Source organism: Camelina sativa, chromosome 12 (assembly GCF_030686135.1).
Source record: "Camelina sativa cultivar CO46 ecotype springtype chromosome 12, ASM3068613v1".
In the NCBI taxonomy this organism is placed as follows: domain Eukaryota; kingdom Viridiplantae; phylum Streptophyta; class Magnoliopsida; order Brassicales; family Brassicaceae; genus Camelina; species Camelina sativa.
In genome coordinates this window covers 28,977,705-29,001,689 of record NC_141891.1, presented here as the reverse complement: position 1 = coordinate 29,001,689, position 23,985 = coordinate 28,977,705, and the positions used below count along the sequence as shown (strand labels likewise).

The following is a 23,985-nucleotide window of genomic DNA, read 5'->3' as shown; positions in this document are numbered from 1 at the left end:
GACCTTTCGTTTTCCCGTAAATACTATAACTCAGCCGTCAAGTAATATAAATCAACTGTTTGCTTTTAGATTATTTCTTATGATAACTTAGCCACAAAACATTATAACTCAGCCATCATATGAATCGACGAGACCTTTTGTCTTCCTGTAAATACTATAACTCAGCCGTTAAGTTTTTCTTTTTTCGGGTTGTGACGTGGAAAATCGAAAATGATGTGTATTTTAATTTGCTGATGTGTATTTTTTATTTTTTTAATCAAAATCGAAAAACTAAACCCAAGAGGTAAATTGTAATTACACCTAGGACACTAAACATTTGAGCAATTTTAGAAGATTGTTAGATATGAGGAATAAACCAACTTTTGGATAACATTTGAGTAGTTCTTTCTAAAAAATATAACAATTTTAATAGCATCTCCAATCCATCTCTATTTTTTTCTCTATAAATAGTAAAAAAATATAACAATCTATTTTAGAGTCAATTTTGCTCTAACCCATCTCTATTTTCATCTCTAAAATAAAGATTTTTATATTGTCCGCTAGTTCCTCAATATATAGAGGAAAAAATAGTAATCTCTATTTTAGAAATGAGAATAGAGTTGAGTTGGAGTAAAACTCACCTCTATTATAGAGTTTTTCTATTATAGAAAAGAAAAAAATAGGAAAAACCATTGGAAATGGTCTACAAGAAAGAACATTACGTCGAAATCAAGTCAATACCAAATGTTTTTTTTTTAACATAAACAATGAAGAAAACTATTATGTCAAGTTATTTACATAAAACTAGCACAAGAACATCAAACTAAACTAAACTTTTTTTTTAATTTTTTTTTATTATCAATTAATAAATTTCTACAAAAGTTTGAGTTACATAATTATTCAGCCTAGGTTTAATTTTACAATATTCATAATATTCACAAAATGTAAAAATATACATTCAATCATCATATTGAACTTTCTGGGTTTGATAATCATACTAAACTTTTGTTTTACTGAAGTAATTAGCATCATTTAAGTTTTGTGCGGGGGATTTTTGAACAAGACTAATTTTGTTAGCAAATAAAGATATATATTAGGGTATATTAAGTGAATATTTAGATAGCTACCATGAGAATATAATATTGGTAGTCAGGAAAGTTGTTCTATTCATTCAACCTCTCAAAGAGTATTTATACATAGGAGTACAAGCCCTGAAAATATTCGAGACTTGGCTTACAAGATACAATATCACGAGATAATACGAAAACTAACATATATCTAAATATTCACATAATATTCCCTAATAAGATACTTGAAGCCTAGAAGGTACAATAATTGGGATCGATTTGAGAACGATTTGCATTAGTTAGACGAATCCAAGGGAGATCCAACAATGTATTCAACACTAATTTTAGTGATGATGATTTCTCTGCTTACTATCATTCTTTTCTTCTTCTTTTTTTCATCTAGATTCAATGTAATTGTTCCTTCTTTTTTCATCTAGATTCAATATCATTCTTTGACCCCTTTGTTACTTCCGATAAAGTTAATATATATGGGAAGAAAGAAAAAAACAAAAAAATTCTTGCTGGCAATCTTCCTAAGATAAACTGTTCATGTCATTCACAATGCGACTGCTAGGTAATTTTGCAACGAACGAAACAGAACTCGTCACATGAAATCTTTTTAAGTAATGTTTCCTCCTAGCAAAGCAATATCAGATCAGGTCTTAGGCACCGTCACCATAAAGGGAGCACTGGAGAGTGGAGGCTTACATATTTTTCAAAAGTAATTTAAAATCTTTGAAAGTTAACAGTTATATTGGGTCCAAGATTTTTATGAAATCAATGAAATCTCATGGTCAAGCATTTCAAATAAAATGAAATTATGAAGGTACCTCGTTTTATCATTTTATTAAAATATTGCGTTATTGGTTTATTGATTCTACACTATTTTCTTCACAAAGTGTGATTAACAGTTGCACCTTCATAAGAGATCTTAAAGATTATTTTCTACGAATATTAATGTGTATTGAAAGAAAAAGAAGAAAATTTAGGGAGATTAAGGATCTCAATTTTCAAGGTTACTGAGTTATTAACTTCAACAACTTTCTCAAAAGAGACATTCATCAGAAAATATCGATAAGAGATTCCGAGAGATAACAATATCAATGATAACATACTTTTTTTTTTTTTTTGGTTTATTTGTGCAAAAAGCACAATGAATAAGCACGTTCTGATCAGAAGCCCACAAGCCATGAACTAGGTTTGTTTCTTGTCTCAGTACAACTTTGTTCCCACACTTCCAACAATAAGATTGCACACCAAGGGAAAGAACAAAATAAATGAGAGATAAGACTGCGGAGTTAAGCAATACTTCCGTAGTCCATCCTTCCATGGGACGTCGATGGAACATTCGGGACATGATTGTTAGTCCTACGTCCTAGAAGATGAAACAGAACTTAAGTTCCACTTTAAGACACCCAAGCAGAGGCCGTAAACAAACAAAAAAATGTTGAAGAGAAAACTTAAGATGAGTGAAAGAAAGTACCCCAAGGTATCCCATTGGTATATGAGCTACTTCTGGGTGAGCGTTGTTGACCCCCTGAATTGGTGTTGGAAGGAGGAAGCTGAGCGTTGATGTGATTCCGATCCACAGCTCTTCCAGCGTTTGGTCTCCCATGGTTGAACCGTTGTGGAGGTTGTTGCCCTAAGCGACTTGGAGAGTTCTGGGAGACATGAGTAAATTGTGATCCTGGCATATGTTGACCAAATCTGGCATGAGGATCATTACTTGGAGGACTGCCAATCTCTACTTGTGAAAAGGCTTGATTGGGAGCATATCTCCTGATATAGATTCAAAGTTACATCAAGAGAAAAATAGAAGTTCAAAGTTCCCTATAAGAGGATGTTCAAGTGATAAACAATACATCATGTCTGGAACAACACACGTTAAGCTGCCTATTAACTAAGTCAGAGAATATACATATATTAATACTGTTAATATGCATAGAAGATGTAAGATCCAGATATCACCAAAGTTAATTGTCTGGTATATCTCGCAGCATGTAAACCGCAAAAGAAAGAAGGATTCAGCATAGTTTCCCCAAGATGTCTCCAAGGTTACCTTTGGGTTGTCGGATTTGAGGATGACGTAGAGGCATTACTGTTGAACCTTCTGGAAAAACTGGAGGCATCGGTTGAACCAAGTTGCATACCTCTGTTGAATGCATTAGGAAGAGAACTCTCATCCGCACTATCTTCTTCTAGAAGCAATTCATCACTGTACATGTAACAATATTGTGCACAGTAAAATTTCCAATTGAAGGACTGAGGCAAACATGTAAATGAAAACAGAATTTTGACATACAAAAAGTATCTTATGCTTCTGAAAATAGCCAGGATGAAAAGTGATTAACTATCAGTTCAGCTAGATGGTTAAACAAAACAGAGAATAACATCGGGTAACAAATAATCACATCACTGTTCTTGTTAGGTTCTCTGTCTGCAAGTGTAGTACACAATCACGTTCTCTGTCTACTAATGTGATTCGTTCTAAATCAATCTCACACCACTGACCGACTTTGAACAGTTCATGCCCACAAATTTGTCTATCAAGATTGAAATCCATATACCACCTAACAAGAACGTGATCATCTATCACGGAATGTGACATTCCTGGTTTAATATATTTGGAATTGAAGACAATACAGAAACACAATAGCACTCATTCTAGACAAGCCTGGAAGATCTGTTCAAGCACACAACATACACTTGCAGACAGAGAACCTTGACATTCTATATAACCTGTAAAATTTGAGAATAATTTGTTTACTTGCCTGTAATTTGGGTCCCAATCTCCCGGATCAGGTACCGATAAGGCAATATCCGGACTTTCAAGATGGGGTCCAGTATTGGAAGGGTTACACATATTGGACCGAAGTGATGAGCTGGAAACGTTATGAGTAGAGTACCCCGTATTTAATGTCGTTCCTTGTGTCTGTGTACGGTTTTTGACACCAGAATCCAATTGCCGCCGTGAAGGTGAACCAGAAAATTGTCCAGAATACCCCTCATTTTGATAAAAATTATCCATCCCATGTCCTTGCGCTTGTGCCAAGGAAGAATCCTGCGACTGAGAACCTCCAGAATATCCAACGCTCATTCTTCTGTTAATCTGACTAAACGCAGCCATCTTTCCTAGAGGAGACCCATGACAACTGTTTCTTACTGGAGATGTTGGGCCATGGTGTCCAGGAGACCCAGCTAAAAATTGATTGTTTGTATTTGGAGTAAATTGTGATGGACTAGTGCCGAGGGGTAATGGTGCAAAATTTCCAGCTGATGGACTTGTACCAAGACCATTTCCATGTGGGTACTGCATAACCCTGCGTCTGGCATCAGGACTAGTTCCAAGCATTGGAACACCACCTTTGTTTTGCATGTATAAGCCAGAATGATTCACAGGAGAATAATATGCAAACATATTTCCTGTCCCTCCATAGCTCCCATAGCTATTTTCCTGTATAGTACCATCATTATAGCTACCATAGCTTCCAATACTCCCATAACTATTTGCATGTGAATAAGGAATCATCTGAAAATGGGGACTATTGTGCATTGGGATTCTGGTTCTCCCTGATACCTGTCAAGAAAGTAAATAAGTTTCAACAAGAGGTGCACAAACAGCTTCAAGGTGTTACAATTGAAGAGACAAAGAACCATACATGAGGAGAGAGACCAGCGGCAAACCAATGCCCTCCACCTGGATGATGGTCCACTTTGATATTTTGAGCAACATGCTACAAACAAAAGGGAAAGAGAACAAAAACTGGTTCAGTGAATAGAGGAATGTTCACACATGTCACTCTGCAAGAAAGTATTACATTTTTCTTTCACCTAATCATCTTGCAAGATTATCAACTGAAGCATTTCTATCGAAAACAGAAAAAAGTTGAAACATCGAAAGAAAGCGCTAAAACGAAAAGTATCTTCCATCCATCTCATGATTATTTGGTTTGAAAAATTATGAAATCAAATTATCACTAGGAAATAAACATGAATCAAGGATAAAACACCCACTGCTTTGAACACCATTAGTATGACAACAAGGACACAAAAGAAGTTTGAGACCTGGGAAGGAATTCCATTTGACTCACCACACGAGGTGTCTCTGGCGGAGGGTTGTATGGGCACGTAAAAGGTTCCCCAGTGATGAAAGGGTGCTTTGCTGCCTGAAAAAAATTGAAAAGTCGATGTTAACCATTATGGCTAGCAAGAAAACAGGAAGCCTTAAGAATTTAAATCTACAGATGGCTTTAGCTAGGAAGTTCAATACCTGAAAAGGTGACCAACGTTTGGCTGGATCAAATTCAACAAGTCCTCTCAGAAAATCAATAAGAGCTAACCGGATTTGAGTTTCTGTGATAGTTCATGGAAGAAAAGCAAAAAAAAAAAAAAGTCACCATGGAAGATAGTCCAGTATTATTCCAGCAAATTTAAGAACATCAGAGCAATCTGAATTTACCTTTGACTACATCGTCCTCAGGCAAGTTTATCTTGTAAGGATAACTTTTAACAATTTCTTCAAGGTTCTTATGGTGGAAGTACTCTTTCCCAATTTCTGGCTTTTTCTTTTCTCTCTGGAAAGTTAAGAGTAAAGAACAGTATCCAGAAAAATATCAACGGACAAATCTTAATGCAATGTAAGAATAAAATTAATCCCCTAACGAAACATTTTAAATCTTCTTTGTTCACTGATGTAACTGTCTTCCTTGTTTTAAATACTCATATTTTAACTGCTCTCTTCTCTCATTCCCACCTCTCTCTCTTCATATTACAGTTTAGCTCAGAGGAAAAACAAGAATTACTTACAGCTTCAAACTCTTCTTCATTCAGTGCCATATAAGCACTTTTGAGGCCACCATATGTTCCACCATTCCCTAAATTGTGGACACTCCCAACACATTTAAAGAACTTATTTGTATTTTTTGCTTCCTTGAGCACATAATCAGGTGGTTGTTTGCTGGGAAATTATATGACAGAAAATTTATACAATCATAAGAAACAGAAAGAGGCAATAAACAACAAAAAAAACAAATGAAAAAAGCTCCTTGTTGCTAGAAATCTCGACACTTGTTGCTTAAAAAGAAGCGAGGACTTCATAGTTGCAAAAACGTTGAAGCTAAATAGGGTTGCTGAACACAAAGGGAACTAAAAGGCTGACCATAAAGCACCACGAATAAACACATAAATTAGCGAAAGTATATGAAACAAAAAAAATGTAATAGTACGAGTATTGACTATCAAGGGAGCAGACCTAAAATAATACTGCTTGCTCATTTACTAATTTTATAATAAAACCCTAAAATTATAGACTGCATTCTCATTTACCAATTCAATAATAAAGGATCATACCCAAGTATTTTGATCATACGCCTCAAGATATCAAATTCTGAACCTCCTGGAAACAGTGGCAATCCAAGAAACAGCTCGGCAACGATGCAGCCAAAAGACCACATGTCAATAGCTGTAGTGTATCTATATGGTGGTTAAGCTTTAACATACAATCTAAAGAAAGTTTTAGATATCATGTACCATAGGAAGAAAACCAATTAACATTAGTTTGCAGTTAAATTAATAAGCGAAAGAAAAGTAACAATTTACTGGAACTATAGCAACAAAGTTCATGAAATAAATCAATAAGATTCACAGATCAAAGAAAATTTTGATGATGATGATGATAGTGCAAACAAGCCTATCTCACAGACATGAGATATTTCAGTGCCAGTGACTATGAGAAAACATTTTAAATTTTGTTCAGAAACGATTCTTATCTTGGAATTTAAAAGGATACTGGTATCCAAGTAAGACTTCTGGCGATCTGTAGTAACGACTCTGTAAGAAGAATGACCAGCAAGCTTAATTATTTTGTTTGGTATGATATAACCTAATAGATGGTATATGGAAAGCAAGAAGAAAACCTGAATATATGAATAAACAGTTTTATCTTCCATGCACGCTGATCCAAAGTCGATTATCTTAATTTCAGTTGGCTTCACACTGATGCAATTGAAGAAAAAGAAAAAAAAAATCCACTTGATTAAAGTTATCAGTTACAGTTTTGGGTTAAAGGAATGGTTCTAGAAAGTAGACCTGGCACACAGAAGAATATTTTCTGGCTTCAGATCACAATGGATTATGCCAGCATCTTTCAAAAGAGCCAAACCAAGTAAGATCTACAGGACACATAAGAAAACAGTTGATACTGTAGATGAAAACAATTAAAAAGGAAACAAATCAGTGAAAACATAGATCTGGAAAATATAAATACCTGCTTAGAGAAGAGCTTGACTATACTTAATGACAGACCTCTAAACTGATTTATCTTTATGAGCTCATACCTGAGAACCATAAATTACCAAGGACAATGGAATTATCATCAACAAATACTGTATACAGTTCGCATGAAGGAAATTAGAGGAAAAGCATAAGTAAGATAGAAGGAGAAGATACTTCAGTTAAACAACTTACAGGTTCATGTCGAGAAGTTCAAAGCATATGCACAGATGACGTTGATGTAAGAAGTAGTCGTATATGCGAACAATATGGTTCTTATCCTCTGGATCATACTTCTTGTTTAGCTACACACCCAAGCGAAAAGTAAGAGACAGACACCACTAACAATTTTCACTACGAAGAATATGAATACGAAGGATCATTAAAATATAGAATAATTACATACCGTTGTCAAAATAGATACTTCAACCAGCGCCTGCTGATAGTATGCAGGCTGGTTTTTTATTACTTTCACAGCAACAAAGCTGTTTGTCTCAGGAACCCAGCATTTAGCAACCTGACCAAAAGTCCCATGGCCAAGAAGATCTTTGACAATGTATCTATGAGAACGAGTGAAACTTCATCAAAAAGACGGCTAATATAGATAGTAAGAGGTTTAAACTTTATGCCTCTAACAGCACGACAAAACGAGAAACAAAATCGGAGAAAACAAAAGAATGTAAATAAATAAAACAATAGCAAACCTCTGCCGTGAATCTGAACTGCAAAAATCATCATTTACAGCCAGAATTAGATCAGAGTTGACATTATCAAAGCCATCATTGTGCACACCAACTGATGGAGTTGTCAAGTACCGCTTAGGATTCAACTCTCCTCTATATTTGAACTGTGGGTCACATATTTTGTATGTCTCAACCAAGTCCCTAGTTAGTCTCACTACAACCTGCAAACAGACATATATATATATCAGTTAACTTGAGTTCTGAAAGTAGAGCAACAGAGACAAAAACTTCGACTGTTACCATCCTTAAGTAGATAAACATTCTGCTGTCTTGTTATAATAGTGATTCAATACAAGATAAAAAGGTACATCGAGAATGAATAATAAGTATCACCTTGCTTAAAGCCAAGGCAAGAAGACAACAACACTTATCAGTAAACCCCAAAACCATGCCCAACTATCCCAGCAGAATGACAGCACATTACAGCAGGTAGAAAACTAATGGGAGAGACTAGCTATATACTGAGCTAAACAGTCGCACAAGAAGCTCTGCAAATTGAACTCTGGTATGCATTCAAGTGATCCAACAAACCTACCAGCCAATTTTCCTTAGCAAATAAATTATTCAAGTCAACTAGTGTGCACAACCATTCCCTACGCAAACCCAAAGATCATGACAGACTTTAACCCAGTATTTATCAACTGCCTGTGTTGCAACTAAGATTAATGCAAGAAAATGCGCACTTGTTTATTAGAGTGAAAATCCACATAGTTATACCATATACAACCATTTAACCAGGACCCTCCGTGAACCAATAATATGAAAATGAGTAGCATTTGGATTGAAATCGGAAATGAGCTGATTTTGGTTGGATGATGACACCTAAAAAAAACATGACGGAGTGGATATCTAACTTGACGCTGCATTACCAATGAAATAGTGGTTGAACTATATATTCTTCAGCTAAAGTACTACTTTACATGCATTGAGCTATATGTACAAAGTAAAATAGTATTGTCCAATGTAGACAGATATTAAATAAGTTTTCAACAAGTTGAGATCAGATATAAACTAGAATTACACATCATTTAATGTAAGCCTCCAATGAAGCCAAACAGCCACTTTCGAAAGAAATACATGCATCACCTATATTCCATACATCCAAGGCACTTACCAGTGCGTTACCTCCTAAAATAACTCACGGTATAGTATAACTACGGTTGATTTAGAGAGCGGATCTTCTAAGTCTCCTTTACTACTAGCGTAAGAGAATACATACTAGAATGTTTGTATGACTGTCATGCATGACTGGACCAAGGCTGCTATTCAACTTGAAATTCATACAGGCCTAGAGCTAACTGGCAGCTTTACAAACAACATTGGCTAACAGAACCAGCAGAGAAATCACTTGCCACTAGTCTCTATCCATTCTCACTATCTTTGCAAAATTTAAAAAAAAAACCACACAAAAACAAAGCTTGATTTGATGCATTCAAAGATGACAGAGTCCATCTCAAAACCAAAAGATCAATACTTACCGGCTTCTTCACCACAGCTCGAACTTTGCTTTCGGACCCTCTCTGTGGCAAATAACGCTTAAAAACCAGCTGAATTGGCTTCCACGGAGTTGATACAACCCCTATAGAACCACCATCGCCGGAACCAATGTCATCCATTATCTCAGAAACGAAACAGTAAAAAAAACCCTCAATTGACCAAGCCCAAGTCTCTCATCCACGGCGAACTCCAAATCAAAATTAGATACGAAACAAGAACAATCACGAATCCTAATTCCTTGGGAAGAGCTCAGAAATCAGGAATTTGCGATGATTAGGGTAGGGAGACACCCAATTGACTCAAGTCCCATGCCCCTTTGCTCATCCAATCAAACCTCAAGTCAGCGCCCCAACTCGAAACCCTAAAATCGATCTATCGATAAATCAACATAAAATGTAATTAAAGGAATCCAGTTTTATGGCGTCGGAACACCAACAGCACCGGAACGATTTCAACTTGATGATTCAGATGATTAATTGAAATCGGAGGTAGGATTGAAGAATCGAACCCCTCAAGTGTTGGGGGTTGCGAGGACCAAGAGAGAGAGAGAGATTTTGAGAGGGAGAGAGAGAGAGAGAGAGAGAGAGAGAGAGAAAAAGTGAAGCTTTTTTGTTGTGTTTTGTTTATGTGTTTGGGGGTCTGAGGAAGGAAGATGATGAGTCGATGGGTTTCGTCTTCAAAATGACAACTCCTGATTTTTGTTCTTTCTTCTTTTGCTTCCCTCTTGCATATTTCTTCTCTTTTAAGTCTGGATTTTTTTTAAATTATTATTATTATTATCATTTCATCCATATTATTATCATCAATTTAAAATATCTTTTGTTAAATCTTTTTTTTTTTGCCAAACAAGTTTTCATGAAAACTTAGGACCTCAAATAGGATAATTCATACAAGGAGAAGCTTAAAAAGTTACAAAGCTTACCAAGCTTAATAAGGTTACAAAGCATAGATAGATATTGGCTCCATGAGTTTTCTAAGGGGATGCAAGTCTTTGGGAGGCTAGCATGACTTGAAAGATCTGTTGGGACCAAGGTGGAAATGCCTTTGAAAACATGCTCCGCAACTTCCTGGATCAGCAAGTAATTGACAATGGCTCTTGCAAAATATGCAGCGTAGCGTTGAAAAAGGTGGTACAATAGGGAACTGGGGGGGGGGGGGGTAGTGTTCTCGCCAACAGGAGAAAATTCAAAACCAATTGATCAAGGGTTGCTACAGCTTCTGGCACAATTCTCCTAACAAGTGGTGGAGCTACCGAGACTCGTAAGTGGTATATGAGAGCAGGTGGGTCCTCCCTCGCATGAAGTCCTCGGCCGTGAAGGTTAAGGAGTCCCACACAAAGCTTGTAGCCGAGAAAGCATTGTAGAAGAAGGACAAACTTGAGCTTACACACTAATGGCGGTTGTAAGAGATTGGTGGATAAGATTGTTCTAAGGCCCATCCTAGTAAGAAGTAACCAAAGCCGTAACATAGCAGGTGGGTCTTCCCTCACATGAAGCTCATAGCCATAGAGGTTAAGGAGTCTCACACAAAGCTTGTAGTCGGCTTTGGCTTGAGGCGTTAATATGAACACTAGGTTAATGTCAAGAGGCAAGTGGTAATGATATCGTTTGGGAGTTTCGGTGATCGATTGATACACATTATAAAGCTGATCTTGATGAAGGTAGTGATAAATGTCGACTAAAATATAAAATAAATGAGAAAGTCGAAGAAAGTACACTATATGTTACATCCTACTATATTAATTGAGAAGTACAAATATGAAATTAACCTTAAAATGTGTAAAAAACTACATTCAATTGCCATTTGAAAAACTCAATTAAAATTAATTAATTAATTAAATAAATATAATTAATTAAAAATGAAAATTGGAGACACATAAAATAAAATAAATTGTAGAAAGGTAAAAAAAAAAAAATCTATTAGAATCAAAACTAATTTTTCCTTAAAAAAAACTAACAGGTAAGACTTTAAAAATCTAATTGAATAAAATCTATATAACCACAAATTTTATCAAAAAACTTTTCCAGCACATGTTAATTTTTTTTATTAAAAATCTAATAAAATAAAATATATAACAGTTTGCTTAGATTTTAAAAATTAGTAAACAAAAAAAATAAAAGATATAGATATAGTATCTTATGTATTTTAAAAAGTTATATTTTTTATTTTAGCCACCGTTCTTTAGGAAATAAAACTAAGTTGAGAATTAAATATATTCAATGCTTGAAGGTGTTATTACAAACAAAAAAAGGGAAATCACATAAAGAAAAACAATAAATGTTGTTTTCAAAGAGGTTTTTTAGAACTTTCCCTAGCTATACTTAGTTGTTTTTTTTTACATGTTAGTTATATCTTTTTACTTACTTCACAACTATACCAATCCCCGAGACCATCCTGGTATCCATCCTGGTATGGACTGACCCCTGGATTCCTGTCCAATCCCCGAGACCAGCATTGCGTTCAGGATCGCCAATCGATCCAACGCTTAGAGTTGAAACTTTCATTGACAGAACTTCACAGTCCTGGGATTTGGCATTGCTTTCGGCTTCTTTCGAGCCGGAGGATGTAGCCCTTATTTCTGCCATACCCCTTGGTAATCTTTTTACCCCAGATAGCTTGGGTTGGCATTTGACAAAAACTGGTGTTTATACGGTTAATTCAAGATATCAGGCTCTGCGCCAGAAATCAGGGAGTGTTTTACCTGTTTCCAGCCCTAATATTATCCCCTTACAGGCACACGTCTGGCAGATTCGGTGCCCACCAAAACTCAGACACTTTTTGTGGCAAGCAGTTACGGGCTGTATGGCGACAACAGCTAATCTGCGACGCCGTGGACTTGGTTGTGACATTGAATGTGCAATCTGTGGAGGTGAGGAGGAGACAATTAACCATGCTCTCTTCTTATGCCCCCCGGCTAGGCAGGTTTGGGGTTTGTCCCACTTCCCTACTTCTTCGGGTTGCTTCCCCTCGAATTTTGTCTATGATAATATGGATTCATTATTCTGGAGATTTCAGGACATTCCTTCGGTTGATGTTTTCCCGTGGATTCTATTGTATATTTGGAAGGCCCGCAATGATAAATTATTTAGCAATTTGGATTCCAATCCGGTCGCAATTTTACAGATAGCGGAAGAGGAATCAAAGCTATGGAGCTCGGCTCAGGAAGAACCCCAGGAACTTTCCCTCAGAGCGATCCTCGATCACTATCCAGATCTAGGGTTCCTACCAGTAACGTGGTTCGCGAGTATGGATCTAGTCATCGATGCTTTGTGGATGGCTCATGGAAGGTAACTGACCAGTTTATGGGCAAAGGATGGTATTGCATTTCTCCTGATGGAGAATCTCCCACTATGGGTGCATCCAATTCCCGCCGTAGCTTGTCACCTCTCCATGCAGAAGTGGAAGCCCTTATCTGGGCAATGAGATGTATGATAGGTGCGGATAAGGAGAAAGTTGTTTTTCTCACAGACTGTTCTGATTTGGTGAAGATGGTGTCTTCACTCTCCGAGTGGCCTGCTTTCAAGACATATCTGGATGCGATTGAAGAGGATAAGGAGGAATTTCTCTCATTCGCTGTAGTTCAGATACCCAGATCACAAAATGGTAGAGCGGACAAGCTGGCGCGTAGAGCTAGAGTGGAGTCGCTTCCAATTACCTATGTGAATAATTTTCCTTCTATGGCTCGTTTGAGCTAATTCTGTTCTGTGGCTGGCAAAAAAAAAAAACTATACCAAAAATTGCGTTTAATTGACAAAGGTTTAAACAATTTTATTCATTATGCAAATGTTTTATTGACAGGTTTTCAATAAACATTTATAAAATACAAAAATTTTAATACAAGCAAACCAAATTTTTAATCACAAACCATTATATATAACATAATAACAAAATAAATTATTACAAATTTTCATCAAAAAAAAAAGTTCAGCCCGCGGTTTTCCGCGGGTTAGTACCTAGTTATATACTAAGTTGATGGTTTAAGTCACTCAAATTTAATTTGTTGTCGATCACAAACAACCGAGTTCGCCCTAATTTCTCTCTCAGGCACGATAATCGAGGCGCCTCCCTCTTCACTTCTCTCCGACGCCGGTAGAGCTCCGGCTCGCCGGCGTTGGGATCTCTCAGTATCCCTGCTCTGCTACTATCTCTTCTACCCCTTTAGATTCTCTTTGCTTTCTTTTTTCCCCTCTTGTTCTCTTCTTTTGTGTCCCGACCAAACCTCTACAACCACCCTAGATCTATACGAAGGGTTGTCCTTGTGCCACCACAGCAGGATCTAGAGTTCGGCGAACCCCATCCCCACCTATCCTCGCCCAATCTTACCGTCGACGGTCCAAAAGTCCCTATGTCTCTATCTCTCCCGATCCGGATTGTGCTTCGCCCCTGAAGCTTCCTCTTCCTCCACGGCTTCCGAGTTGATGTTTGGCGAGGAATCTTCCAGAGATGCGACTTATCTCCGTTTGTGGACTCCCGTATCTAAGATCTATCACATTATGAGCTTGGTAGACCCATGTCAACTCCCCTGGCCATCCCCAAAGTCTTTTGGATCTCTGCGGATGAGCTTAGGACTTGAACTCGGATTGCTAACATCCCAAACGGTTCTACCCATTCTCCAAAATCCCATGTCTACTCTTTCTATCCCTATGATATCTAGTAAACTTTTCTTAGGTTCTTTGGTAGAACTCGATGTCCGAAGACTGCATCTGAGAATCCATTTACCTAGAATGATTAGAAGTAACATAGAGTATGGGAGATCCCTGGTCTTTGCTCAAGTTGTGAATTCGATTGTTAACTGGAAGAACCTCAACCCGTTTACCTCTATGCTAACTAGCGTTTCTAGTTATCAACAACATCCCTTCACCCGCACCATTTTGGTGTTATCAACAACCCACCAGACCAAGCCTAAATCTCATCTACCAATGTCAAACCGGCTACATGCTTTGTATGGTGTTCTTAATCTCCTTGGTAAAGGGAACCAAGTGAGAGAGAACCCACCTGTATTGTTACGGTTTGATTGTTATCCTTGGCTAGTCATGGATCTAGTTCCACTTGTATGGTCTGATGTTAAAACCTTGAAGTATTATGGTCTTATGCCTTGTTATTCCACTCTTGCATCCGACAACTTCAAGCAATTTTTCTTCAGCGCCATCTTCAACACTCGGACTGTTTTTTATCGAAGCATTTTCTGGTGCTACCAGTTTGTTCCTGACCCTACGCTTTGGATGTTAAAGCACTCTACCCTTGACCACCAATCCTTGGTCTACCGAATCCTTGCCAATGTGGTGCTCTTGTTAGTGCCCCTCGCTCCGGTGAGTTTACTGGCTATGGCTTTGCTATTAACGTCACATGGTCTATCGACCATGACTATCTTGTCATCCACCGAATTTCTCGAGGATGATCAATCGATATACTGTGATCTCCCTTGTTCCAAGCCACTTCTTAGTGACTGTTGCATAGCTCTCATGGATTCTATTTCGATTTTATCTATCTACTCTATTATGGCATTGGGGAATGCCCATCTGTGTAATCTTTGTTTCAATTTAAACTTTGAGATCTTTGTATCTCTTCCTTTGTATGCTTTGATTTGAATGAATGAGAGCATCTGGTTGTTCAAAAAAAAAAAAAAAGTCACTCAAATTTAAAAGTTGGACATTCAATAAGCATTTTTTCTCCATTAGGCTAAAAACTTTTATGATATTTAAAAACATATCAATATCAATTATTTATAACTGATATTAACATAATATTGCTTATTATAATTTTAGCAACATTAACGTCATTTGATAAATTGATGCAAATCCTAACATCATTTATATTCAACTTACACAAAATTAACAACATTTTTGCAATTGATACATATTAACATTCATTACAATAATAGATGCCAATAATTATTTCAATCCATGCAAAATCACCACTTACAATGTCACTTATATAAGTTACACAAAATACCTTTTTTTTTTTTCCTTTTGGGTCGACCCGAAGATCGATCCCTCCAAAAATAGGCGTATGCCACTTAGCGTGGAGAGCACACGGTATTCTTTAGTAAAAAGGCCCTTTCTTTGTAGTGTATAGATGATTCTTACAAAGGTTTGTTTATTGGCTACATTAAGTGTGTTTTCTTGCATAAAATTTTTAAACAACTAATTTTGTTTGATGAACATGCTTAGTTAAACTTAAATGAGTATATAATCTTATATAATAAAGTAGACTACCACTAGAAACTTGCTCTCAGAGACTGCCACGTGGCATATGTGCATCTGCCATATATCCTTTATGTTCTGGTTTCTTTTTTTAGCTAATCGTATAATAAAAAAGAAAAAAAAATTGAATCAAAATAATGCATAATATGATTATTAAATTATTATTTTTACTCAAATAGCTCTTATTGAATTAAGGCTGATCAATACATATTTGTTTGTGTAGCCACATTGGCCTGATTATTAAATTATTTAGTAATTACATTCTAATTATAATAAACTAATGTATATTTTAATATATATAATTTATAGAGAAATGGCTGAATGCACGTTAAAGAGAGAATTAAATATGTATTTGAAATTATATTTTCATTTGCTTGAAGTTCTTGTCATATATTTATATTTATAGAAACTTTGAATTTTATATTTAAACACATAAAAAACAATTATTTATTCATAATAAATTTATTTCTATGAATTTTTTACTTATGTTATTAACTTACATATTATATCAAATATTTTGTAACTCTCACATTTATAACCATATCCGTGTTTTAAGGCACTAAATTTTAATGAATTGCAATTGTTCATTTGTTTTTATGTTGACAGTTTTGTCACCTCCATAGTATTTATAGCATTGCAATGAATGATTAATGACAATTAAAAAAATCTATTAATATTTAATTATTGTGTTATTATAACTGTTATTACAATGAAAAATAAATGATATAAAGATTAGTGCAACAACTACTACCCAATTAAATAATAGATTTATAATATAGTCTTAACTACAATTTACACAATAAATACCAAGACACACATTTCAATAACTTTCATATCTCAAATCACATAATTTTATAAATTCTATATTTTTGGTATTCAACTAACATTGTCTTAGCTTATTTCAATATATATGTAGCATCTGCTATTATGTTTATAAGAAGTTCAACAGGTGTGTGATATATATATGTAAGATATGATATGTTTTAATGAAATACTTAAATTTTCTATCATCTAAATTATCTTTGTTCTTAATTTTTTTTTGGAGATTAGTACTACATATAATTTTCTATCATGTATAGTTTGAGTAGCCAACAAACTGATCCTAGCCTCAAAGATGATGTATAGCACTCTCTCATTGAAAATTTAATAGTTGAAGTCAATGTCTCAACCTCTTTTATCATCAGCTTTGTTTTTCTCTATTTCAATATTTGCTATTTTGTTTTTTTGGGTTTCTGGAATTTAACATGTTATTTCATTGCCAGTCAATAGTTTAATAAATATTGTTTCAATTAGTATGGCTCTGTTCTTTTTCAAGTCGTTCATCCAGCGACTGCGATAGATTAAAACGACATTGACAATGCCAATCAAAAATCAAAACGACAACAACAACGTAAGACGATGACGGAACATGTCTACTCCAGCGAGAAAAATGTCGCTGAGAAGAAAAAGAAATCGTTTGAATTTCTAGCAATCGTCGTGGCAGCTCATTTCAATATCAGTGACTCTTTTTCACAACGGCAGCGACTTTCCCTTCACAACAGTAGTGCATCTGTTCATTTATCTATCGCAGTCGCTAGATCAGAGACTTGAAAAAGAACAGGGCATGTGTTAATATTACAGCATTTTTAAGAATTAAGATTTCAATATTCTATATATATAAAGTTAACTTTTATCTCTTCTTCTTCCTCCACATCAACAATACTATATTTTATACTTATTAAAAAATATATTCTAAATATTCATCATTGCATATTTATTACTTATAATTAATAATATTAAAAAATAAATTAAAAACAAATTAAGAAAAATTAATTAAATTTTAAAATAGTAAAAACAATAATATAAATTTGTTTTATTAAATAATAACTATAGAAAAATGAATTAAGTAACATAAATGAAAATTTTCAAAAAGTAAAAATAGCACTATGAATTTGTTTTCGTAATAATATTATTATTCTAATTTTAACCAAAAAATGATCATATTCCAAAATTTAGAATGGGTTAATAAATTTTAGAATATAAGTAAAATTTTAATGCATGGTAGAGTAAAAAGCAATTTATGTAATTGTATTTATAAAATTCTAAACAGAAAAATAAGATTGAAGTGAAACATTAGTTTCTAATTAGAAACATATACTACAAATATTTATTATTAAATTTCAATTAATAAAAAATAAAAGATTAATTAGTCAACTCAACTTAAAAGTTTTAATCAAAAATGAAGATATTGTAATAGTCACACTTTTATGGGGAAAACTATGAAAATCTCTTGAAAAAATAATCCGTCTAAGAAACAAAATCAATGGTCACAAAATATAGAAAAAGATATGTAAGCTGTTACAAAAAGTGACAAGTGATTTGTGTAGCATATCTCAGAAGACATATTATCAACTGAAGCTACAATTCTATAACATGATAAAAAATAAAATTTAAAACAAGCTTGAGATTTTATTAATTTTATCAGATGCTTTTAACCCAAAACATTGAGAGAAACAACATATTTAAAATATACAATATTTTTTTGAGAAAACGAAGCTGAGGTTGCATCACAAAATTAACATATGAAAATAACATATGAGGTTTTAGAAAAATATGTAACTTGGAGTAGTGAACAAATATTTATTGTCGGGTTTAACCATTTCACCATCTAAGCATTCTTGACTTGGTCGTTAATTCTATTATAGCAGGTGATGCAATTGGACAACCCCGTTGTAGTGACATAACACTAAAAATATTCATGATACTTTGTATATTTATATTTAATGTGGGATATCAATATGTTTAAATGATCTCTATATTTAGGTCAACGACATTCGAAGTTAGAACTTTTAAAAAGATGTTTTCATAGGATATGAATATAGAATGAACTCTTCCAGGGGTAAAAGGTCAGAAGATTGCAGACTTTTCCAGTGAGGTTTTTAAGTCATTTTTTTGCTACCATGAGATATATTGTTGATTTGCCAAAAAAAATTATTGCGACAATAGGCAATATATGTTATATATAGATTGGTGAAATAATTATGGCTTTATATTAATTTATCTTTTAAACTTTAAATGATTATATTTGTTCAATGATTTTTATTAATAAAAAAATTTAAACGAAAATCACGCGCAAATAGATATAACAATGAAATATTATCTTCAACATTATATATGTTGTATATCACTTAGTAGAGTAAGTTTACTGTTTATATAGATTTATACTCAAAAGTTGAATGATATTTGAGCTCAAAAATTTCTACTGATTAAAAATATTTTAAATTAAAATTCCGTGCGTGCGCTGGTACAAATTCTAGCTGTATCTAAATTTGAATACATGTGAATCTAATTTTTGTTTCTAATTTAAATGTGTTATCAATACAACCAATTTTTTTTTATGTAATCTCTCATTTTAACTCCACAACTCTTGATGAACTATTGAATCATTTTCGATTCATATAAGGGAAATTACCTAGAATATTACATAAAAATAGGTTTATTACTAGAACAACACGTTTAGATTTACGGTTTACTCAAACAACACAGAAAAGTTTGATTATTACTTATAAACCAGGGTTGTTTGTCTTATTACGGTTTATGCCATTTACTTTTAAAACAAAGATCTTAAAAGGGGAAAATAGAGAATTCCAATAAAAGCAGGAATCGATCTCTTGAATCTTTGTGTTGTTTGTCTTACAAAATTTGGGTTGAGATCAGCTATTTTTTGAAACTATTTGGATAGCGTGCAGCATGGACAGAATCTGTGTGGAGGACGTTTGGATGATGGACCACGGACGGACGGCGAGTTGACGTCGAGGTGGTTTGAAGTTGAGGAGGAGGGAAATATAGCGATCTGCTCTGAGGTAAATTTCTATATCGTGATTTAGTCTCTGTTGCTTATTGTTTAGTAAGATTTTGAGTATTACATAGTAGGCGTTGTATTTTGTGGAAGGTTACTTCTGACGATATTTATGTTAGTTTTCAGTATGTTGTTGAACTCTGTTTTCCGGAAGATATTTGTGAGACTTCATGTTGTTTCGGTGATAATCTAAGCAACAGATGTTTTGTGATATTGAATTAATAACAAAACTAAAGCTTCTGTCGTAGATATGGGGTCAAGCAATGATGCGAAGAGGTATCCAAGTAGGCTGTATCGGGATGGTAAATTTCCACTGCCGATGAGAAGCATGCACCATGATTGTAGTTTGTCTAATCTAGCTGGTTTGAAAGGCTTCGTTGGTGATGAGGTGTACGACAAAATAAGAAAGAATTCGCAGCTGGGAGTGTTATTGGATCTAACGGAATCCAACTACATGTTTTGTGGGAAGACCATTCATTATCTATTGTCCAATCAATTGTCAATAGATATTCCATCGGAGGTATGGTTTTTGGTTGGAGGAAAGCCGCTAAGGTTCTCTCTATATGAATATGAAGAAATTAGTGGTTTGAATTGTGAGAAGATGGATGAAACAGAGTGTGAAGTCGATCATACACCTTTATGGGCGGCTTTAAAGGTGAAAGCTTTTAATGGACCAACCTGGCAGGAGCTAGTTGACAGTTTGAGAAGCTGCCGTGGGTGGTCTGATGAAATGAAGATGCAGATTGTTCGGTTGTATCTTGTGCATGTTGGAGTGCTTGGTTTATCAAGGAATAACAAGATACCTCTGGAATACGCAAAAAGGGCGTTGAATGAAAAAGCATTTGAGAGTTTTCAATGGGGTAGGGTTGGATTCAAGAGTTTAGTTGATTCCATTAAAGTCCTTGGGTTACCTAACAATGCTTATACCCTCCATGGATGTGTCCATGTATTGCTGATATGGGCATTTGAGAGCGTGAAGGTGCTGGGGGCTAGCTACGAGAATGTAAGAGAAGGTGTAGATTTGCCTCTGTTAAGGTGGAGAGGAGGGAGGCCAAGGAAGGATATTGAAGCCTTCATATCCAGGAGCAAACTCCTTAATAATGGGGAGGTATGCCTTCAATTTACGTATACATTATTTGTCTGCATTTTTTCTTTCAGATAGCATATTAAAAGTTATGGTATCTGAAATGCAGCTTCGGGTGAAGCATTTAATACCTAAACCTTTGGAGTTCATATATCCAGATTGGCCAGGACAATATTCTGTGTATGGTGTAGGGGAAGGTTTGAAGAAGAAACTGAATAATCTGCTGTTAGACGTGATCAATGGCAAAGTGGATGAAAGAGAATGGGATTGTGTAAAAAAAAGGAAGGGGGAACATACGAAGAAGAGGGAGAGGAGGCAACCTATTGCAGGGGTAAGTGACGATGATTTCGTTGAAACAGCCCCAACCAGCATCAGTAATGTCCTCAAAAATGCGAAGGAGCAGAAAGAAAGTGTTGGGGACAAATGTTCAGCAGAGAAGGTGTCTGGAGATAAGCAGTCAGGTGTGCAGGGTGAAGATGGTAGTGGAAGGTTATTTACTATGGTTGAAACACTAGGGGCGAAAATGGATAATATTGAGATATCGTTTTCTAGAGCAATAGCGGAAGTTGTGTACAAACTTCAAGGTATGGAGAGTAGGATGGATAACTTTGAGAGTGACATTCAACTATTGAAGAAAGTTGTTATCAACTCAACGGATGGAGGAGCGCATACGCAAGGACCTCGTACAATAAGAAATGATGAACCAAAAATAGAGGAGGTATGATCTGCGTACGGTATTGATAAAACTGTTATTATATATCTAGTGTTCAGTATGAAGTCTTTGTATTTATCTATTCGAGGAAACAATATTAATTTCAGTATTGTGAAGTTGTATAATTCTGTAATTATTTTGATATATGATTTTTTTCGTACACACAAATTTTGCAATATGTATACTTTGTCTCTAGTTTTAACAGCGTCATATTATATTTCAAATGTCTTGTATATAACGTCAAATACATGTCTTTTTTCAAGTCATGACTATATCAGATAAAGCATTCGGACCAGGATGGTTATAAAGTTGCTAGTTGTGTTAGGAATCCGTTAGCCATTAAGGATAAGGTCATGTGGTCTGGCAGTATTAAAATCGAATCAGAGGACAACGCAGCCGCGAGTGTAGAGCGAATTCCAAAGCAGATGGTAGACAGTTTACAGCGTGGCAAAAGAGTACAGAGTTGGGAGACAGAGGAAGGTGATAAAAGAGCAAAGTATAGTGACAAAGTAGATGGAGCAGGTGCTCAACCCGTTCCTATTAATGTTATCCATCCGGTAAGTGGTGGTAATCCTGTATGGTCGGATCGAAAGTGCGAATCTGTTGTGGATTTAACCGAGGGGACCAGTACTCCTGCATCATCTCATACACTGAAAGATAAGGAGAAAGCCAGGTATTTTGCACATTTGTTACAAAAGGTGTTTCCTCCCTCAAGAGAGCTTGATCTTCTATTAGTAGATCCTGTGGGCAATAACATAGGGTTAAGCCCTAATGACAAATCAATGCGAGCTGCATTAATTACCCGACGTGAAAGCCACACTGTAGTCCTATCTCCTGCAGTGTAAGATCCTTTTATTGAGGCAAGTCTTGAGAAATTGCAAAGCTGAAGTCCTTCCTAACTGATGATTTGTAAGTGTTCATTTAGAGTTGTATATAATTAGTGTTTATATTCGGATATCAACTACGATTTATAACTGATTTGTTAATTTTGGTATTCAAGGCTAAAGTACCTTGCACTGGAAACAATCGTGGCCAACTACAACATTCGGCTGGTTATGAGATGCGGTAAGCTTCGTAGTTTTGTTCCATAACATCTGATGCAGTTAACTATGGAATAGTAATGTCTGATAGATGTCACTCGTGTTGTAGCACATGGTTACATGTATGCATATGTTCTGTATTAGGGGGACGCAAACACCATCCCTATATAAAACAGATCGTATTGCTTTCCTCGATCCGTTGTTTGTTAGTATGTGGGCATTCAAATTTCCTCAAATGGAAGCCTTTAATGGATTTTTGGAGAAGGTTGTTTTGAGACGTACGTGGGAAGGCTGCCAAAATACGGAATGACACACAAGGTGTGGGTTGACGATGTAGACACACTGCTCTTCCCATACAACCTCGATAACAACCATTGGGTAGCCATCGAAGCTGACTTAGTCCAGCGAAGGCTAAGAGTTTACGATAGCATAAACAACGGTCGAAGCGACGAGATTCTACCAAAGAAGTGTAAGCCGTTCGCAAAAATGATCCCACGCTTGATACAAGTATATCACCGGAGGTACAAAGATGAGAATATTGAGGCGGCGGCATTTAGTTACTACCGGGTGATGTTCATATATTTTACCTTGTTTTCCCTTAGTTTATTCGCATCTTTTGCATCTTTTGCCATCCATTTTAACCATTATTGCATAGCTTTAGGACTGTTCTTGCATTAGAGTATAGTTGCATTGCATTTGCATCTTTTCTTGCATAAACAGGTGATTTTGGAGCCTAAGGAGCATGGAAGCAATGCTGAGGAGAAGTGAAGCAATCAAGAGGAAAAAGCAAGGGAGTTAGGGCTGAAGTCCGGAGTCCCACTCGACTGCCCACTCGACCAGACACTCGACCGTGTGCGGAGAGGGACTCAACCAAGTGGAAGGAACAGAAGAAAAGCCTACTCGACCGGTCACTCGACCGAGCACCGGGTCGAGTTGGCCGAGCCGCCTAGCTATTTTGTCTTTTAGCATTTTTAGGGCTTCCACTCCTTTTCCTATTTAAAGACCTTGTACCCTGCAGCCACCAGTAGTCCAGCTTTTTATATATTCTCAAACCTAGTATTTACCCTTTTGAGAATTTTTACTTTTTGCATTTTTATTTTCTTAGATCTTGTACCTTCTTTTGAAGGAGAAAAACAAGAGATTCTTCATATTTCTTGGTTTCATAACTTTCAAAATATTAAGAATTCGAGTTTGATTCCTTCTTCAATATTGTAGATCTTTGCTTTATCTTTCTAATGATGCAAGTTTCGTTATTTTCTGGGTTTATGACTTTGTTGTTCATCATGTGTGATTGTGAGTAGTTTCCTTAGCTCTTAGAGATGGTTTAGGCTGGATGGATGTTGTGTTTATTTGATTTGGTCAAGCTTGATTGTTGTAGATCTCTTCTAGGCTAGATATTCTTAATGCTGATCCTATAACCGAGAGGGTAGGGTTTGATCTTAAGCTTCTTAGAATCACACCAATGTCTAAGGTGCAAAGATAAGGCTAGATCTAGAGATTATCATTAGGCTTGCTAAGAGATTAGAAGTCTTGTTTGATTCTTGACATATTG

At 35.6% G+C, this 23,985-nt stretch overlaps 3 protein-coding genes across 4 annotated transcripts; 2 read left to right on the top strand and 1 right to left on the bottom strand.

Moving 5' to 3' along the window:
• Positions 1-2,200: 2,200 nt before the first annotated feature.
• Positions 2,201-10,307, bottom strand: LOC104773658 (dual specificity protein kinase YAK1 homolog). Of its 2 annotated transcripts, none has more exons than XR_015574072.1 (18): positions 9,538-10,286; positions 8,021-8,220; positions 7,723-7,876; positions 7,512-7,621; positions 7,312-7,381; positions 7,134-7,216; positions 6,962-7,040; positions 6,835-6,875; positions 6,396-6,518; positions 5,853-6,003; positions 5,506-5,620; positions 5,317-5,399; positions 5,138-5,212; positions 4,706-4,780; positions 3,786-4,623; positions 3,106-3,479; positions 2,530-2,825; positions 2,201-2,421 (listed from the first exon to the last, which is right to left on the bottom strand). XR_015574072.1 is itself a non-coding variant. In XM_010498302.3 (18 exons), exons 1-18 carry the CDS (start codon positions 9,673-9,675, stop codon positions 2,345-2,347), a joined length of 2,832 nt encoding a protein of 943 aa, XP_010496604.2. In that variant the 5' UTR covers positions 9,676-10,307; the 3' UTR covers positions 2,201-2,344. The 2 variants fall into 2 exon arrangements, 1 of the variants encoding a protein (XP_010496604.2); XM_010498302.3 differs by having other exon boundaries at positions 3,106-3,261; positions 3,818-4,623; positions 9,538-10,307.
• A 2,395-nt stretch (positions 10,308-12,702) lies between these two features.
• LOC147931029 (uncharacterized) lies at positions 12,703-13,251 on the top strand. The gene has a single exon (XM_087477146.1). The coding sequence runs from the start codon at positions 12,703-12,705 to the stop codon at positions 13,249-13,251; it is 549 nt and encodes a 182-aa protein (XP_087333272.1).
• Positions 13,252-19,847: 6,596 nt separating this feature from the next.
• On the top strand, positions 19,848-22,238 carry LOC147931028 (uncharacterized). Its single transcript, XM_087477145.1, has 5 exons — positions 19,848-20,117; positions 20,199-20,705; positions 20,791-20,923; positions 21,041-21,399; positions 21,672-22,238. Exons 1-5 carry the CDS (start codon positions 19,848-19,850, stop codon positions 22,236-22,238), a joined length of 1,836 nt encoding a protein of 611 aa, XP_087333271.1.
• Positions 22,239-23,985: the final 1,747 nt, after the last annotated feature.

What these genes read in the sequence shown, in the direction of transcription:
- LOC104773658 (XM_010498302.3), bottom strand. Translation starts at nt 9,675, where the DNA reads ATGGATGACATTGGTTCCGGCGATGGTGGTTCTATAGGGGTTGTATCA. An exon ending in GAGCTGTGGTGAAGAAGCCG is followed by an intron (nt 8,221 to 9,537) that starts GTAAGTATTGAT and finishes GTCTGTTTGCAG; the next exon opens with GTTGTAGTGAGACTAACTAG. An exon ending in AGTTCAGATTCACGGCAGAG is followed by an intron (nt 7,877 to 8,020) that starts GTTTGCTATTGT and finishes TCGTTCTCATAG; the next exon opens with ATACATTGTCAAAGATCTTC.
- LOC147931029 (XM_087477146.1), top strand. Translation starts at nt 12,703, where the DNA reads ATGGAGCTCGGCTCAGGAAGAACCCCAGGAACTTTCCCTCAGAGCGAT.
- LOC147931028 (XM_087477145.1), top strand. Translation starts at nt 19,848, where the DNA reads ATGGGGTCAAGCAATGATGCGAAGAGGTATCCAAGTAGGCTGTATCGG. An exon ending in CAATAGATATTCCATCGGAG is followed by an intron (nt 20,118 to 20,198) that starts GTATGGTTTTTG and finishes AATTGTGAGAAG; the next exon opens with ATGGATGAAACAGAGTGTGA. An exon ending in AACTCCTTAATAATGGGGAG is followed by an intron (nt 20,706 to 20,790) that starts GTATGCCTTCAA and finishes TCTGAAATGCAG; the next exon opens with CTTCGGGTGAAGCATTTAAT.